At 45.4% G+C, this 16,942-nt stretch overlaps 7 protein-coding genes across 7 annotated transcripts; 4 read left to right on the forward strand and 3 right to left on the reverse strand.

The window, feature by feature from the left end:
* Positions 1-923: 923 nt before the first annotated feature.
* Positions 924-2,044, reverse strand: bgt1 (1,3-beta-glucanosyltransferase Bgt1; the record flags this gene model as incomplete). The annotated part of the gene is made up of 4 exons (XM_040899713.1): positions 924-1,156; positions 1,229-1,389; positions 1,444-1,701; positions 1,782-2,044. The coding sequence occupies 4 exons, from the start codon at positions 2,042-2,044 to the stop codon at positions 924-926; spliced, it is 915 nt and encodes a 304-aa protein (XP_040754019.1).
* A 728-nt stretch (positions 2,045-2,772) lies between these two features.
* Positions 2,773-3,565, reverse strand: P175DRAFT_0473886 (SANT/Myb-like DNA-binding domain-containing protein; the record flags this gene model as incomplete). Its single annotated transcript, XM_040895193.1, has 2 exons — positions 2,773-3,127; positions 3,242-3,565. 2 exons carry the CDS (start codon positions 3,563-3,565, stop codon positions 2,924-2,926), a joined length of 528 nt encoding a protein of 175 aa, XP_040754020.1. The 3' UTR covers positions 2,773-2,923.
* An 809-nt stretch (positions 3,566-4,374) lies between these two features.
* P175DRAFT_0499150 (emp24/gp25L/p24 family protein) lies at positions 4,375-5,487 on the forward strand. Its single transcript, XM_040896669.1, has 4 exons — positions 4,375-4,637; positions 4,781-4,988; positions 5,057-5,244; positions 5,313-5,487. The coding sequence occupies exons 1-4, from the start codon at positions 4,440-4,442 to the stop codon at positions 5,328-5,330; spliced, it is 612 nt and encodes a 203-aa protein (XP_040754021.1). The 5' UTR covers positions 4,375-4,439; the 3' UTR covers positions 5,331-5,487.
* A 303-nt stretch (positions 5,488-5,790) lies between these two features.
* P175DRAFT_0416160 (uncharacterized protein) lies at positions 5,791-6,311 on the forward strand (the record flags this gene model as incomplete). Its single annotated transcript, XM_040893077.1, has 2 exons — positions 5,791-5,928; positions 6,060-6,311. Coding segments are annotated over 2 exons (390 nt in total), but the record flags the coding sequence as incomplete, so codon positions are not given.
* A 241-nt stretch (positions 6,312-6,552) lies between these two features.
* Positions 6,553-7,600, reverse strand: P175DRAFT_0529703 (DUF3237 domain-containing protein; the record flags this gene model as incomplete). The annotated part of the gene is made up of 8 exons (XM_040899714.1): positions 6,553-6,675; positions 6,741-6,760; positions 6,832-6,934; positions 6,997-7,018; positions 7,094-7,233; positions 7,308-7,342; positions 7,435-7,462; positions 7,559-7,600. 8 exons carry the CDS (start codon positions 7,598-7,600, stop codon positions 6,553-6,555), a joined length of 513 nt encoding a protein of 170 aa, XP_040754023.1.
* A 962-nt stretch (positions 7,601-8,562) lies between these two features.
* On the forward strand, positions 8,563-11,493 carry P175DRAFT_0507447 (uncharacterized protein; the record flags this gene model as incomplete). Its single annotated transcript, XM_040898270.1, has 9 exons — positions 8,563-8,716; positions 8,801-8,820; positions 8,923-9,041; positions 9,102-9,154; positions 9,185-9,307; positions 9,329-9,502; positions 9,659-9,853; positions 10,838-11,171; positions 11,379-11,493. 9 exons carry the CDS (start codon positions 8,563-8,565, stop codon positions 11,491-11,493), a joined length of 1,287 nt encoding a protein of 428 aa, XP_040754024.1.
* A 1,023-nt stretch (positions 11,494-12,516) lies between these two features.
* P175DRAFT_0521758 (endopolyphosphatase) lies at positions 12,517-15,086 on the forward strand. Its single transcript, XM_040899221.1, has 2 exons — positions 12,517-12,961; positions 13,094-15,086. The coding sequence occupies exons 1-2, from the start codon at positions 12,781-12,783 to the stop codon at positions 14,842-14,844; spliced, it is 1,932 nt and encodes a 643-aa protein (XP_040754025.1). The 5' UTR covers positions 12,517-12,780; the 3' UTR covers positions 14,845-15,086.
* The last annotated feature ends 1,856 nt before the right edge of the window (positions 15,087-16,942 follow it).

A 16,942-nucleotide genomic window follows, 5' to 3' on the forward strand; every position in this document is an offset into this window, starting at 1 on the left:
GGTCTGGCGGACAGAGAAACAGCAGTATTGGGGAGCGGCGAGGGGATTCTTCAGGGGAATAGAGGGGGGGAAGAAGATCCCTAAGGGAAAGGAAAAAAAAAAAAAAAAAAAGGCGAGCAAAACGACGAACAACAGATCACAGAAACCTAGGGTATGCGGGAGACTTGAACATGGCGCATACGCGAAGGACAGACAGCTGGATCGAGGTTGAACGATGAAAAGGGAAAAGAAAGAATCGGGACTAGGGAGCACTTTCTGTCTTTTTTTTTTTTTATCGGGGTTGGGCCATGTCAGAACTAGCATTAGCCATCTACCTAGCTAGGGACTTGGGACTCCGTAGTTAAGAGGCAGGCAGTAAAGATGGATGGAGACTAACTACGGATACTCGTTGGCCGTTAGGATTAGCTCAAGAATGGGAGAACAAGTGAGTCTTATTGGTATTTACTCTTATTTACCTGTGCTAAAGTCCAGCCAACTCATCCTGACCGCCATCTAGTCCCTCTCCCCTCTCACAATACTCCGTCCCTTCAAGATAAACAAGTCAGAAGAGAAAGCCTCCAATTATCGTCAAGTGGACAAGTAACCCCTGAATAATCAAACTACCCCATAGTTAGTTAGTTAGTTGAACAAATCCCACTGACGCTGCGGTGTGGTTCGTGTTTTCCGCTCAGGGGTAAAAAAGCGAATCTCATTCTCAGGTCCCGCATAGCCGTTACCATACCATACATACATTCCCAGCATTCTAATATTGCTGCTATATACTAGTAATAGTTAACTAGAGAAAACAAAAGAAGAAAAAAGAGTATTTTATCACGATTGTAAAGAATATATATCCTATGATGCACCAGAACAGATTAAACAACCCAGTTATCCATCCGTCGCAACTCTAGCCAACAGGAAAACGAAAAGACCCCTCCCTCGGTTTACTCGCAAGCAGTGTCAAACTTGGCCTTGCGATCCGCCGTGAAGAGACCCCAGTGCTTCTCATCCATGGCCTTGCCGTTGTCGCCAACGCTGTCGGGCTTCCAGGACTCATCAAAGGCTTCGAAGTAGAACACATCGACGCCCCATGCGAGCATACCGCAGACAGCTCGCTTGTAGTATTCGGCAGCAATCGTGGTGCTGGCCTTGGCAGCGCCATAGTCGGATCCACCATCTACGAGTGGCCAAGTGGTCAGAATCAGAATCCCAAGTTCGCATCGATCTAAGAAAGGGATTAATATCTTACCGGTAGGCCAGCCAGTCTCGCCAGTCCCAAACTGGATGTTCTTCGCATTGTCACCAGCGATCTGCTCGATACGCGCCTTAGCCTGGGCCATGTCGTCAAAGTAAGTCTTGGTGGCGTTATCAATTTGTTGACCCTGCCAGTAAGCGAAGCCGTTGGCCAAACTGGGGAGACATTAGCAAATAGAAAAAAAAAATTTTTTTTTTTTCATCACTTACATGTAGGTAACACCACCCTGGATGATGGGATCCGCAGTGCCATCGGCAAACTTGTTCCAGCTGTCCACGGTACCAACAGTCACGGTGGGGAATTGCTTCTTAACCTGGTTGATTCTGCTCAGGAGCTTGTCAACGGTAATGTCTCCACGGTAGAGACACTCAGAGCCGACAGTGATGGCGTGGATGACATCCTCGTTTCCGGGGACGGACGCCTTCAGGGCAGCGAAATCCTCGTTGAAGGACTGGTCGTAGTCGGGCCTAAACAGAGAGCACCCCCCCCCCCGCGTTAGTAAATTCCACACTTGGACAAGGAGCAATAGGACAAGGAAGAATATTACCAAACCCCCAAAACAACCTTGAAACCCTTTGCCTTGGCAGCAGGAATGATGTTCTTTGCCGTATCGCAGTTGCTCGCGGAGTACGTACGCACAAGTGTGGTCAGGCCCTTGATGGCGTCGAAATCAGCCTCGTAGTCACTAGAGGATTTGCAGCTCTTGTCGGTGTTCTGGTTTCCCAGGGCGAGGCCGAAAGTTCCACGCGCAGCAGCAGCAGCAGCGGGCATGGCTGCCGTCAGGAAGGGGAGGAGAGCGGCGACACGCATTTTGAGATGTTGTTCTCGTGTTGCCGGAAGGATTCTGTCACAGAGGCGATAAAATAAGGAGAGAGGAAGAAATCGAGCCAGGGATCAAGTTCGGTCGTAGAGAATAGAAATGAAGCAGAAACAGGTAGGTACCTCCTGCGCTTCTTTATCTATGTAGGCGGGCAGACGGGAAGCGAAATGAATTGGTTTTCGACAGATCAGGTTGAAACCAAAAATAAACCGACGAGAATAGAATGAATGAATGAGAGAAAGAGAGGCGGTTAGTTGGAACCACAAGTGAGTGAATAAGAAGAAATAACAACAATATTGGTATCTTCTCCTGAAGCCCACACGGAGATTACTCAGGCGGGAACTCTTGAACAGGGTCAAATCCGCAAGCCAATAATGGAGGTCCAGACCGTCTCGAGACCCTCTCGAGACCCTCTCGAGACCCTCTCTGGCTTTACTTGAAATATGCAAAACTGTCTGGCGATCCTTATAACCCTGCACTATTCTTGGATTCATCTCCCCAAGGGTAACAAGGTCTGAAACTGTCTGCACTTCAGGGTCCAATTTTTTTTTAATTATACATCAATATAATGTATATCCTGGACGCAAATAACCCTTCTACCGGCCGATCCCGTTCCCTGAATTCCCGTCTCAAGAATAGATGCGGAATACTCATGCGACCCTAACCATGGTTTTCTCGATTCTTATTTACTCGTCGAGTACATACAAAAGTCAATGATGTCGGATCCTCAACTTCTTCCATCTCAACCCTGGAAATGCAAGAAATGGATACAACCAACGCAAGGGCAAAAAAGCAGAGAGATCTTGGGTCCAGGGTCTCGACCCTTTAATCTGTTCTAAGCCGTTCTCTCCCAGTAAAGCCATTGTTTCCTAGGTGTCAATAACCGACTTTGCTTCATCCGGGGTGATATGACGTCCAGTCATCTCATTGAATCGAGTACTAATGGTTGTCCATCGGTCCTTTCTCCATTCTGAGGCGATTTTGTGGAGAAGTAAAACGTCCTCCAAGGTGAAGGCATCATCGATGTAATACACTCTCTTGATCTTTGGCGGTTGAGAGATATTTTCCTCTTCCTCTTCGTCTTCATCTTCATCTTCGTCCTGGGTCTCTTCCTCTTCCTCGTCCGTCTAACTGAATGTTAGTTCTTGAGAAGAACAGGTGCAACGCTCGAAGCTGGCTAAGCTCACATCTGCCTCGTCAGTGGGTAGCGTCCTGAACGAAACATGGCGCTCTTTCCCTTGGTATTTTGTTCCCCAGGCGTATGGCTGTTCAATGGTTGAATAAAATCCGTCCGCATCTTCCGCAAACGAGTATACTTGGGAGTATCTGGGTTTGCCACTCCGAATACAGTCCCAGCGTCTTTTGAGGTCCCTTATTGGTCTATCGTCTATCACCATCGAGATCTTCCGCCAGGATACCTTTGCGGTCTTTAATTCCCGGAGCAGCCTATCGTCCTCTGCGGTCCACGGAATGGTGCTGATACCAGGATCCTGCGTGGCTCTGGATGACATGCGCGCTGTGCTGTCCCTTTGTTCATCTTTTACCATTGGCCTCGATACACTCTATTTGTTCAACAGGTTCATTCAGCTTTGCGGATCATCCAGGAGAATCTACTGGTTGGAGTGCTCACCTTGCTTGTTCGGTAAAGGAGCTTTCCACATACATTACCCTTGAGGAATGTTCTGAACGGTACCCTGTAACACCTCCCGTCCGATATGAGAACTGGCATGATGCCCACGGAAGCTAAATTTCGGTCCAGAAGCTGTGGTAGTAGGCAGATACTGTAGCATACCAGAGATATAGATATATGCAAACAAAAGCTACCAAGACGAATTGGTTGCAATTACAAACCAATGTTGCTTCCTAAAATAAGAAGTTATTTCCTCAAGTTACTTCCACCAAAGTCTATTTACAGGCAGGAGCGATCCTGCTAGTGTCCAGGCAATACAGGTCCAATGTCTATACCAAGTATTCTCAATTATTATCGAGTCTACAGGGGTGGACACTTAGCAGCTACTCCGTACTAGTAGTTACCCCGTGGATAGTTACAGCAGTAAGAATCACAATATCCAGTTAAGCACATTCCGCAACAGATAAAAAAAAGTAATTATATATATATATATATATATATATCAAAATCGGGTTATTCTTAAATCTTTGTACGTTGAACTACTTGTAGTTATACAAACCAAAGCGGATTAGTTAGTATTTACAAGATGGTCCGAGCGTCTTGAGTTCCCAAAAAGTGAGAGACCACCTTGCGCGTCAAGACTCAATTTGAACCACCACACCTTCACCTTAATCACCAGGGGGGAGCTGATTTTTCTTCTTCTTTTAATCAAGGATAGAGTTGGGAATTGTGCTTGAAGAATATATACACCCACCATGCGCTTCTCCGCCGCCTCCCTCCTGATCGCCTCGCTGAGCTGGATCACCGCCGTGACCGCACACAACATCCAGCTTCGAGCTCACTCGCGAGAATGTTTCCACGAGTCACTACACAAGGATGATAAGATGACCGTGTCTTTCCAGGTTGGCGATAGGGAGTTCGGGGGTAGTGGAAACTTGGAGATTGATTTCTGGGTACGAAATTTGAATCTAGGCTTTACCAGCTAGCCACTGCATCCCCTACCTCTCTCTCTCTACTGGAGAATGATTTTATGATCTTCAATATATACCCAGCAATACTAATTCATTTATTACTGGTTTTTTGGGAGAGTTTCCAGGTCGAGGACCCCATGAAGAATCGCCAGTATTTCAAACAAGCTATCTCCTCCGAGGACTACTCGTTCACCGCTCATGCCGACGGCAAATATGTCTACTGCTTCAGCAATGAGGGCTGGACCTCGAACTCGAAGGAAGTGTCTTTCAATGTGCATGGAATCGTCTACGTCCCGGAATCGGAGATGGCGCAGAACCCGTTGGAGGTTGAAGGTATGGGAGAACAAAACAGCCAGGATCGGTCGCGTGCTCGGGGCTAATGGTTTTGATTACGATTGCAGTTCGCCGACTTCTGGAGGCATTGGCCCAGGTTAAGGATGAGCAGTCTTATATTGTTGTGAGAGAACGGACACACCGCAACACGGCCGAGAGCACAAACGCCCGCGTGAAGTGGTGGAGTATCTTCCAGCTTGCGGTGCTTATTGGAGAAGGTGTTTTCCAGGTGTGGTGGCTAAAGAGATTTTTCGAGGTAAGAGATAATAATATCTCTCTATACTTGGACTGGCAGCGTCGAGTCGTTACTGACATGGTGTTTAGGTTAAGCGAGTTGTCTGACGTCCGTTGGGGGGGCAATATTTAGCATCGGGTTACCCTTGGGCATATTCATTTCCAATTTCGAATGGGAGTATGGTACTTCTTGAATGATGGTATTATTATTGAGATCTCGTAGTCCTCTTCAAAAGAATATATGAGTTAATGTACACAATCACGAACCAAACATCCACTTCCTGGTATTAGATTTGATCTTTACAGTACCTGGTAAATTAAGTTGGTGAGCTGATGATACCCAAGTACTACGAGGGATTTGAGACAGCCCTCCATCATTCATTCATTCCTCTCATCTACCGTTATCTTCAGTACTCTTAATTAAACCATACCATCTGACTCTCAAATTAGTTAACCTTCTTCTACGGAGTATCTCTCGCACGAAGAAAAAAAGGGAAAAAAAAAAAAAAACCCCAAGGCAACAACACAACACACGACTACGGAGTATCCGTACTCCGCCTTGGAAAGAATGGACACCAATACGTCATCCCCAACAGACGTCAGCGCCAGCGCCAGCGCCAGCGATGCACTCTTCTTCGCATGCTGGCGGCTACAATCCTGCGATTTATGTTTACGGGGAGATCTACCCTGCAGCTGGTGTGCAATAGTACGCTCTCCCCCCCTCTTCTTTCTATATACTTCCTTCGCATCTTCCATCGATGACTTCCCCCCCCATCCCCCAGCAAGATTTAATTTTAAACACGACCAAGGAAAAATAACTCTCTCCGGAAATTCTAGTCCTCTACATGCGTCCCAAACCCCACCCGGTTTCCTATCCTGGCTCCCCTCCACGCTGCCGATATCTGTCCCCTCGGGTGGAGAGAACGATGGGAGCTGCGCGCTGTTCCGTTTGGGTGTCGCGTGAGCACGATCACGTTCTTGACCGCGACGGGCTCGATCGTGGGTACGTTGTTGGTTATGGGGTTGGGGATGTTTCTTGTCTGGGCTGTGAAGAGGCTGTGTGTGTTGTGGCGCGGGGGGAAGAATGGGTTCTTTGCGACTCGTGGTGGATTTGGGGGGGGGCTTTTCACGAGGGGGTTTCGGTGGTGGGGTTTGGGAGGGGGGCAGCGGTGGCAGCGGCAGCAGCAGCAGGGGGAGGAAGAGGAGGGATATGTGGGTGTGGATGCGGAGAGGAGGCCATTGCTTATGTAGGTGGTAAGATTATGGATGGAGTGGTTGACAGTGAGTGAGTGAGTGAGTGAGTGAGTGAGTGGTATTTAGTTGTCTTCTTTCAAGTATGAATGACCTTTCCAACTCTGTATTCCACCACAATAGGCTTTCCCTTCACGGCGTTGAACCGTCCCTGGCCGACATAGACCTTGTTCTCGAGTTCCTTGTAGCGAGCGTCGCCGGTCTAGAGAGATATATATATATAGCGGTTAGGGTTACATATCAGGGTACTGAGCGAGGTTATCTCACCTCAAAGGTAATGTGCACGACTGGAGATTTCTAATCAGCCACAACGCTCTTAAATCGAGGGTAAAGTGCCCAGCGGGTGAGGTGAACTTACAAGAGTTTCCAAACGGAGTCGACAGATCCTCTGCTGCACCAGACAAGACCGCACGCTCGTGGTCGCCGAATTTAACCACGCCAGTGTAGTTCACGTAGATAAGCTAGTAAGCACTCAATCAGTCTCTCTTCGATACCCATAGCCCCAAAAAGTCAATTAACGTACAGCGGGCTCGCTATCTTTAGTCCTATTGTCCACCCAAATTAGAACCGATAATCAAATAAGGTATATTTGCCGTGGGGGAGGGGGGGAGGGAGGATACTTGACAACTCCATGTGCATTCAATCGAAGATGACCACCATCAGGATCAGCATGGATGTAGTCGTTACCGACACCGACAAACTCCGCATCAAGGGCTGGAGAGAAGCTTCCTTCGCTCTTGATAGAGCCCCCGGTCATGGGCTTTTCTCGGAAATTAAATATCAGATTCTACTCTCCGCAGGCTGGAGCTGGGGAGGTCCGGCTTGGATACGTACCACGACCTGGAGACTGGCGCCGCGAGAGGCGCTGCCTTTATAGGGTTAACGTTAACCTCGGGATATAATTTACATCATATCATGGTTATAAAATCCTCCACGGTTGCGGGTAAGAGACAAAACTCACCAACTACATGAGGGGCGTCAATTTCCACCTACATAGAGCAGATGCCGTTAGCCACAAGATAACGGATTGAAGCGTGATCCGCTTCGGCGCTTTTGCCCGAGAAAGCCCAGGTTTCTTTACTCACCAGCATGGTAAATGCAGGCTCGAGAGCAGGGAATCCAGCCATGATGATGGATGTCGATGTTACGGGGTAAAAAAAGAGAAAGACGAATTAATGAATATAAGGAATAATAATACTAGAGAAAGGGATGTGGGATGATTGAGTCTTGGGGGTCTACATGGGATATTTGTAATGGTAGCAGGAGAGGAACCCCGCAGCCGGAGGGGTCAGGATGAATCATTCCATGTGCACACCGTACGCCGTGCAGAGTAGGAGGTAATTTGAAGCAAAGAGAAAGAGAGCTCCGGAGTAGAAATTACTTACAAACCCTCCGATCAAGTCTCCGGGATGGCGCATAGGTAAGCTGTATGACTTAGCTTAAAGCATACCTAGGTACTCTATAATAGTAAAATAGCATTCAGGATGAATCGGATTGTTCAGGCCTCCATCAAGAGGGTTCGCTGCCTGAGGACACGACACTAAGCCCAACATGGAAACCAACTCCGTTTTCCTTTCTGGTCTATCCTGCAATCCGTACTTGACATCCTCAAACAACAGTACTGGTGATGTAGAAGCATATCCATCTATTCCTTCCATCATACTTTTAGTCGTGTCAAGAAATGTTCCCACAAGGTCCCTTCACCCAAAGTTATCTTATCGGCTGACCAACGAGCAATCAGCAGGTTCTCCCAGGCTGGACAAACCAGTCCGCCAGCGGGTGCACGTGGGTGTGCTGGCCACAAGGACAGGCTGTTGTGCCTTGCATGAGCAGTGATAGTGGTCCTATCTGCCATTTCACTGGACAACAGATGGATGCAGTATGCACTCGCCTGACCAACAGTGTACGGCAAGCTAATACCGCCACTCCGCAACAATCAAAATTCTCACTAAGACCTTTGACCGCTACAACAACCGCCTGCTAGATTCATATATTTAATATTGTACAAGATATATCTTATATTATATAAGATCATAAGACCTAGTAAGTTCTTCAAGTCTTCATATATTCTCACTAATATTTTTGCAATATGGGTCGAAAAGCTGTTGATCTTGAGCCATACAAGGGCAATATTATTTCACTATACCAAGCCCAGTCATCTGTTGATTCTATCCGCGAGTTCCTTATTAATAAGAATGTCAAAGTCAGCAAGCGTACATTGGAGGCACGCCTCCAGGAATGGGGTATCTAAAGGCACGACCGTACTATTACAACAAATCCCTAATTACACGCCCGCATCAAGGTCTTATTTTTTCAGGTTAGACTAGAAGATAAAGAGCTTCTAGATGTTCTTTATAAGGAAGGATTTTAGATTTCACATTGAATACTTCAACGCCTTCGTACAAGCCTTGGGCTATATTGTCGTATACGGGATCCTATTTAAATACAGCTTCAAACTGATACTATTCTTCGCGCCCTTCTAGAAGAAGCAGAAAAAGGTGTTATTCAAGGATATGGCAAGGAAATGTTGCATCGTTATATGTGTAGTCAAGGTCATATTCTTGCACGGTATTATTATTTTTACCCTTATCTTGCTTAAATATTTACTAATTTTTGAATTTCTTATAGTGACTGTCTATTCTCTACCTATCGAATGGCCTTTCCTGAGGCTATTGAGCGCCGTTGATATGATCTACAATGAAACCGTGGAGAATATATTATTCCTGGTCCAAATTTTATATGGTCTGTGGATGGATATCTTAAGCTTGAGCCATATGGAATTGAGATATATGCAGCTATGGATGCATATTCACGATATATCATATGGATTTATTGTGGGATTTCAGCCTGAATAGCTGTTAGTGTGCTATCCCAGTATCTCAATACTCTTGATCTTGTGAAAAAACAGCCTCTACGAATCCGGTCAGATTGTGGCTCAGAGATAGGTCTCTTTAAGCAGGCACATATCCAACTCCGGCAGTTATCTACCCCAAATATACAACCAAATGACTGTTGGATATTAGGACGGAGTACAGAAAATCAATGAATTGAGGCCTGGTGGGGAGAGCTCTCAAAATCAACAGTCTTTAAATGGAGGCATTACTTTTGAATACTAACAGAGGAAGGCCACTTTACCAAAAGCTCTTTAAGCAACTAGATTGCTTTATTTAGCATTTATATGCCAGTAATTCGTGCACAGGTTTCTCAATTTATTCATACTTGGAATATCCACCGAATTCGAGCGCAGAAAAACCGACCAAATTCAGTTGCAGGCAAGCCATATCTACTTTATCATTATCCAGATGATGGAGTATTAGATTATGGTAGTTTTATACAGAGTGAAGCGCTGGAAACTCTTAAAAGAGAGGTTGAAGAGTTTGGTAAGTTATTTACTATAGTATAACTATTTTATGAGTCTATCTAATATAATAATTATTTTTCAAGATCTTGATGAATATCTACCCCCGAATACTCTTCAATTCTGCAAATAAAAACTACTGGGGATTGGATTTGACCCTGAAAACCTACCACTGGTTCAACCTGATGAGGAGGCTACCCCCTATCATGCAGTTTACCTACAGCTCCGTGATATTATTGAAGATTATATTCAGCTTGAAATCGAGCCATTCCTTGGGCTAGTTCCCCGGCCAATCGGGGCACTAAATTGGGAGCCAAATACTGCATAAAAAGAACAACATTTCAATATAGTAAGATATTTGCCTGGTAAGGTGGTACAGGTAGGTAAGCCTTGTACAACTTTATAATTATTATACAGGCAATCTTTATATTTCTTTTTTTAAGTACTTTTTCTATTTTTCTATATTTACTTACTAGTTTGGAGTATATTTAAATTAAGCATGTATTCTTATTCTATTCTATAATTTCTTTATCTTTACTTTCTTCTATACCATTCCCTGCCTACTATACCCTCTATCTTATATTTTTACTTCTAATATCGCTAATATGTCTTCTATGTCATGATATTGTCCAGAAACTGGCCTACCACATTGCGAAAACCGCGAGTGTTTTGACTGCGGAGCTATTCCACGTACAGTGGTTGATTTAACAGAATTGCCTCCTTCTTATCCAATACGGTCCTTGCCTATATCCTCTATACCACCTGCATTATCCATATCACAATGGTTTTCGTCCTTTCCTCGCAATCGGCAGCCCTCGTATTGTCAAATACGTAACCGGGATCGACTTCAGGCACCTGAACGACCAAGTTTTTATAGAGCTATTGTGTCCTTCTATCTTTATATAACTGATTGAAGTATTGATCGAAGGCCTATAATATCTTTAGACTCTCTTGGTATCCTTTCTCTTGATTTATTTTTATTAAGTAGAATACTAACTAGATATAGAAAAAGTACAGGTTCAACTCAATTCTCGTACTATTTTATCCTTCAATGATTTTATTACCCAAGACCTCCTTCCTCTCCTGAATCCGAATGGCCATTATATACAAGAATCCGGTGATAGCCTTCAGTTAGCAACGAGTATCAACAAAAAGTCTCCGATATTTATTAGTCCTCAGGCAAATAAGGCACAGGCACTTGATGATCTTCTTAAATATTGGTTTAGTAGTCATAAAAGTAGTACTGGAGAAAAGCTATATCATATATATGTGATTATTGAACGAACCATATTTGATGATAAGAGAGAGATCAAGGAAGAGGCAGAAGATATCTTTATTAAGTAGGAGAAGAAGGATAAAGGCAAGAAAAAAAGAAAAATAGGGCAAAATAGTCTTTTCATTAGATCAGAATTGTCTATACAGCCTTCAAGTCCTCTAAAGGATTCAACTCCATTATAGGACCAAGATATATCCTTATATTCCTCTTCTTTTTCTACACTTCCTGATCCTGCTAATATTCTGGAATCTATATTACCTCCTTAAAAGAGACCCTCTAGTCCTCTTTCCTCTGGATCATCCTATCGCACGAGAAGAACCCATACCCTTGATGATGAAGATAGAGAGCGAATTGCTGAATATGGTCCCTTTATTAAGAGGAAGTAATATTAGTGTTAGGATCTCTTCTTATATGCTTTATTCCTGTATTTATTACTTTTATAGTTATAATTTATTTAAAAATCTTTATTTCCTCTTTAGATTTAGTATGTCTTCTTTGCTTTACCCACAAATAATCTAGTTGGCTAACTACGGAGTAGTTACTACTACCACTTAAATATTTATCTAAGACCTCCGAATCGACCTCCTAAGACCTTCAAATCGACCTCCAAATCGACCTCCGAATCGGCCTCCTAAGACCTCCGAATCGACCTCCAAATCGACCTCCAAATCGACCTCCAAATCGACCTCCAAATCGACCTCCAAATCGACCTCCGAATCGGCCTCCTAAGACCTTCAAATCGACCTTCGAATCGACCTCCGAATCGACCTCCGAATCGGCCTCCTAAGACCTTCAAATCGACCTTCGAATCGACCTCCGAATCGACCTCCGAATCGGCCTCCTAAGACCTTCAAATCGACCTTCGAATCGACCTCCGAATCGGCCTCCGAATCGGCCTCCTAAGACCTTCAAATCGACCTCCTAAGACCTCCAAAAAAAGAATTTTGACAAGGGCAGGGGTCGAACCCAGGGCCTCCTGGTTTTAGAATTGGGGGTGATAACTAGGCCTGTTCTAATAGACTTAAAAATACGTGCCCTTTCCTACATAATAGAGGTATCAGATCAACAGCCGTGTCATACTAAGTAATCACGTGATCATATTACTGGATTTAATCATCATGTGCCTCTACCGCTAGGCCAACGGGTCACGTGAGTTAAATTATATTAGAAAATAGTAGAATATATATTAGCATGTGACTTCCATATAGAGTATAGTATATAATAACAATATTATGTAAGTTATCTCTACTCCCAACTAGTCCTAATTGGGAATTCTGCCCGCAAAAAAATCGAAAAATTTATTGTTGCGGAGTGGCGGTATTAGCTTGCCGTAAACAGTGGGAGGATCATGATCTACCTCCGATCGTGTTGTATCCAAGTCCAAATGCTGCTTCTCAAGGTATATAATGAAGGTAAAATCTGCATCATTTCGCTTGTCTTGGTTGGTTTCCGTGAATTTGACGAAACCAACCGGACGCTTTTCCTCATCGGGCGCACATTCAGGATCTGCATTTTGCAAAAGTTAAAGTAGTGACGTTTGCCTGTTACTATTTTTTTTTTTTTGAATCCTTCATTCAAGTCGCGTGCCCACTTCTCTTTATGATAATCAACGGCAATTCTCTATATCAACTGCCTGCCTTCATGGGGCTTCTCCTGCCTGTAAAAAAGTCCCAATGATTCCAAAATTGTTGCTTTCGAGTCTTTGCAGTCTTGTTGTCTGCGCGTCGGCCATTCCTATCACAGATCAACAAGTCTTGGACAGTAATACGTTACCTGTGAATGTCGACGTCTACTCTCCAAGTGACAGGGGAGAGTCTTCCAGACAGCTCTCGGGGCGATTTCTTCATATTACAGGTACTGCTTACCCTATCTCGGAACCACACCCCTCCCTTCCCCCCCCCCCCTCTCTTTTTTCCAAAAAAAAAAAAAAAAAGAGCCGGGAAGAGTTTGCGGTTTGGGAATGTACCTGAGCTAACCTCCGCCCAGATTTCCACTTAGATCTACACTATAAAGCTAAGACCTCGGATAAGCAAGTATGCCACCGAGGAAAAGGTCCAGCAGGACCTTTCGGTGAGCCCGGGACTGAATGTGACTCCCCCCGCGCTCTGGTGGACGAAACGTTTCGCTGGATAGAAAAGAACCTGAAGGGAAAGATTGATTTTGTGGTCTGGACTGGGGATTCTGCCCGACATGATAATGACGAAAAAATTCCGCGAACGGCCGATGAGATAGCAGACTTAAACGAGATCCTTGCGGACAAATTCATCAATCTTTTCCAAGACAAGAGTGCCGCCCGTGGCCTTTCTATTCCAATCATTCCCACAATCGGCAACAACGATATTATGCCGCACAACATCTTCAAAGACGGCCCAAATCGCTGGACAAGGAGGCTTGGCGAAATTTGGGGGAAATTTATCCCCGAGCACGAGCGGCATACTTTTGAAGAAGGGGGGTGGTTCACAGCAGATGTGATTCCAAACAAGCTGGCCGCCATCAGCCTGAACACCATGTATTTCTTCGAATCCAACTCCGCGGTGGACGGGTGTGAGGCAAAGTCGGAGCCCGGTTTCGAGCACATGGAGTGGCTCCGTATACAGCTTGAATTGCTACGAGCCCGTAAAATGAAGGCGATCCTTATCGGGCATGTCCCCCCCGCGCGAGCCGGGTCTAAACGGAGCTGGGATGAAACCTGCTGGCAGAAATATACACTGTGGCTCGACCGGTTTAGAGACGTTGTCGTTGGCAGTGTTTACGGGCATATGAACGTCGATCATTTCATGCTACAGGACAGCCAAAAAGTCAACCTCGTCGAGGACGGTGATTCTGTGACTCTTGAGATCGATGACACCCCAGGAAACTTCTCTATACAGTCTCGTTCGAGCTACTTGTCTAACCTGAGGAAGGATTGGGCCAAATTGCCGTCACCGCCAGATATGTCGTCCGACGCAATAGACGAGCTGCTTTCGGGAGACCTTTTCGCAGCTAGTGATTCTGATGACATTCCTCGGGTGCTGGGAAAGAAAGAACGGCGATTTTTGAAGGAAGTTGGTGGTCCCTGGGCTGAGCGATATAGTATCTCGCTTGTGTCACCCAGTGTCGTGCCAAACTACTTTCCCACATTAAGGGTCATTGAATACAACGTTACTGGCCTAGAAGCTGTGACGACATGGGCTGATACCCCTTACAGCGATGTTTCTTTTGAATCCGTTGCTCCTGATGTCTCATTAGACGATGCTGAGCAATTGAAGCAGAAAAAGAAGGGCAAGAAGGACAAGAAGAAAAAGAAGAAGAAGAAGAAGAAGACACCACACTTTAAGATCCCTGACCACCCATCGCCAACTGCCCCACCAGGCCCAGCGTACTCCAACCAGGCGCTGACGTGGCTAAGCTACACTCAGTACTTTGCCAACCTGACTCAGATCTACGATGAGGCGGCGACCATATCTGGTCACCCAGATTTATACAGGATCGAGTATGACACTAAAGATGATATGATTTACAAGATGGACGACCTTACCGTGCGCAGTTATTTCAAACTGGCGACGCGAATTGCAGAGAAGAACCCGAACAAAGAAGACCTGTTGGTCACCGATACCAATATATCTGATACGAGTGATGATGGATCTTCCGAAGCGGCGAAGAAAAAGAAGCATAAGAACCGAGTCTGGAGGACATTTTTATACCGCGCTTTTGTTGGGTTTCTGGGAGACGACGACCTTGACGATACTCAAGAATGATTTGCATTGATTTCCATTTGTTGGTTTTGGTTTAGCGTTTTAGGTATATTTTCCTATGTGTTAGACGCTGTATTATTATTATTCTTCTTCTTCTTGTTATTATAGAAGGCTGATTTGCCCTTATCCTCAGACATTGGTGCGGCTGTACATATTATATTGGCTGCCATTTGAGGAGGACTAGAACACCATGACCAGTTTATATTTAGACGAATTTTGAACTGAAATTTTGCCCTTGAAAAGAGATCCATTCTCTGTCAAAGAATAAGATTAATCGTGTTATATTATTATTATTATTATTATTATTATCGTATCATATTTTTAGGAGCTTCAGTCCCACGTCCAGAAGCAACTAAAACCTGTGTATGTATGTACTCCGCATCGCCCCCCATCCCATCCTCTTCCTGTCCAACAACCTGGTTCTGTTTGTGAGTCAACCAACCCCCCGGGATGGCATCCTCTTTTTAATTAGACCACGGGGTCCAGGATGTCTTCCTGTTTATTCCTGGGTTAATATCGTCGTGGTTTGATTTGCTCTCCTTTCTCGCGAAGACCCCGATGCCACGCTGGCAAATGGCGGCATGGCCTGCCAACTGTCACTCTTGCGTTCGCCCGAGTCCATTCCTGCCGCCAATTCTAAGCTAAGAAGCGCGCGGGCGCTGAGCTTCTCCAACACTTGCATGCTAGTGGACCGAACCGTCGCAGACTGGCACATTCAGGCACAAGCGATACAGAGGGATCTCGTCGCTGTCCGGAGGATTCTCCCTCCTGCAATGCGGTCTGGCCTGCAAGGTTTTTACTTCATGAGGCTACTGCTCGTGCTAGAACGTGAGGTGATCCACTTAGATGGTCCTATCGCATCTTCTGGCTGGGTTAGCAGGCTGCAAGGTCTAATGAAAGCCCGCAGTTGGGCTCTGACACGTATCGAACTAAATGGTTGATGCGCTGTCCGTATCCCGTCTTGTCGGCATGGCTGGGGGAGGGAGGGGGGGGTTGCCACTTTACTTCGCGGTCAAGCCCGTAATAATTCTGATCATGATGATGATTTCGAATTTAAGAGCATGGTGGTTACCTTCTATTCATGCCCGATCCCTCCGGCCGTCGCCTCCCAAAGGTCAACACGAGAAGGCGAGGCAAGTGAGAGAGCCCTGGGGGAAAGACTCGGTGAAAGTATGAACTCACTCATAAACAGCGAAGAATTCCTTTGATCTACCAAGGCGAATTCAGACAACGTCACTGTGTGGACTTGAGTTGAGGACTTGACTCGCCTCGCCGTCACCAAGAACATCCCTCCGGAATAGATAATTTTTCTCTTGCATCATTGTTCTTGCTCTTTCCTTGTTGCACGCGGTTTACCAACCGCAGCATAATCCACTTTGCATCAGTTGTGGCTGATATCTGGTTATTTTATTTCGGGGGCTAACTCGGGCCTTTACCGACCAGTCACTCGGCTGTTTGACATTTTGACCCCGTCGTGTTTTCCCCAGGCTTGATAATAATAATAATACTCCTAATCACCGCTATCATTGCTGGCTAGCAATTCCATGCTCAATTGCCAGCTCACTGCTGGCAAAGCAGCATAGGCGACTTATTCCCGCCCGGCCGCCCTCAAGTTGCACACTATGAAGCAACGTTGTCTCCTGCTTTACAACCACGAGCTGCCTGCCTTGAATTTCTGACCGTGAACTGCTCCTTACTGTATTATTTGCGTTGTCAGCTCGCTTATCTCTTCCATTTTACTTGTCGTCCCCTCGGTTTCTTTGGTTCACTGTGCGAACTGACTGATTTGATGCCCTGAATACTTTCGAACCCAATTTCCCAAGTTGACACACTGTCTAAGGCTGCTCGTTGAGAAGCATTGACCATTTTTCCAAGAAAATTCTTGTTATTATTTCCCGTCAGGATTCCCTAAGCTGCCAGTCGCCCTAGCTTTTTTTCTTTCTTTTTTTTTTCTCTCCCCTAGAGTCCTACCCTGTTCACCGAAGTGTTCTTTCTCGGTGGTTCCATTGAGAGGCTCCGTTGCGGACTCGGTCTTATATATATGTAACATAACCTGTTCATCTGCTTGAAATTGGTAGGGTTTTCTCTGGTTTAGGATTCT

The sequence above is a fragment of the Aspergillus ochraceoroseus genome, assembly GCF_002846915.1.
Source record: "Aspergillus ochraceoroseus IBT 24754 chromosome Unknown P175scaffold_2, whole genome shotgun sequence".
Lineage (NCBI taxonomy): Eukaryota > Fungi > Ascomycota > Eurotiomycetes > Eurotiales > Aspergillaceae > Aspergillus > Aspergillus ochraceoroseus.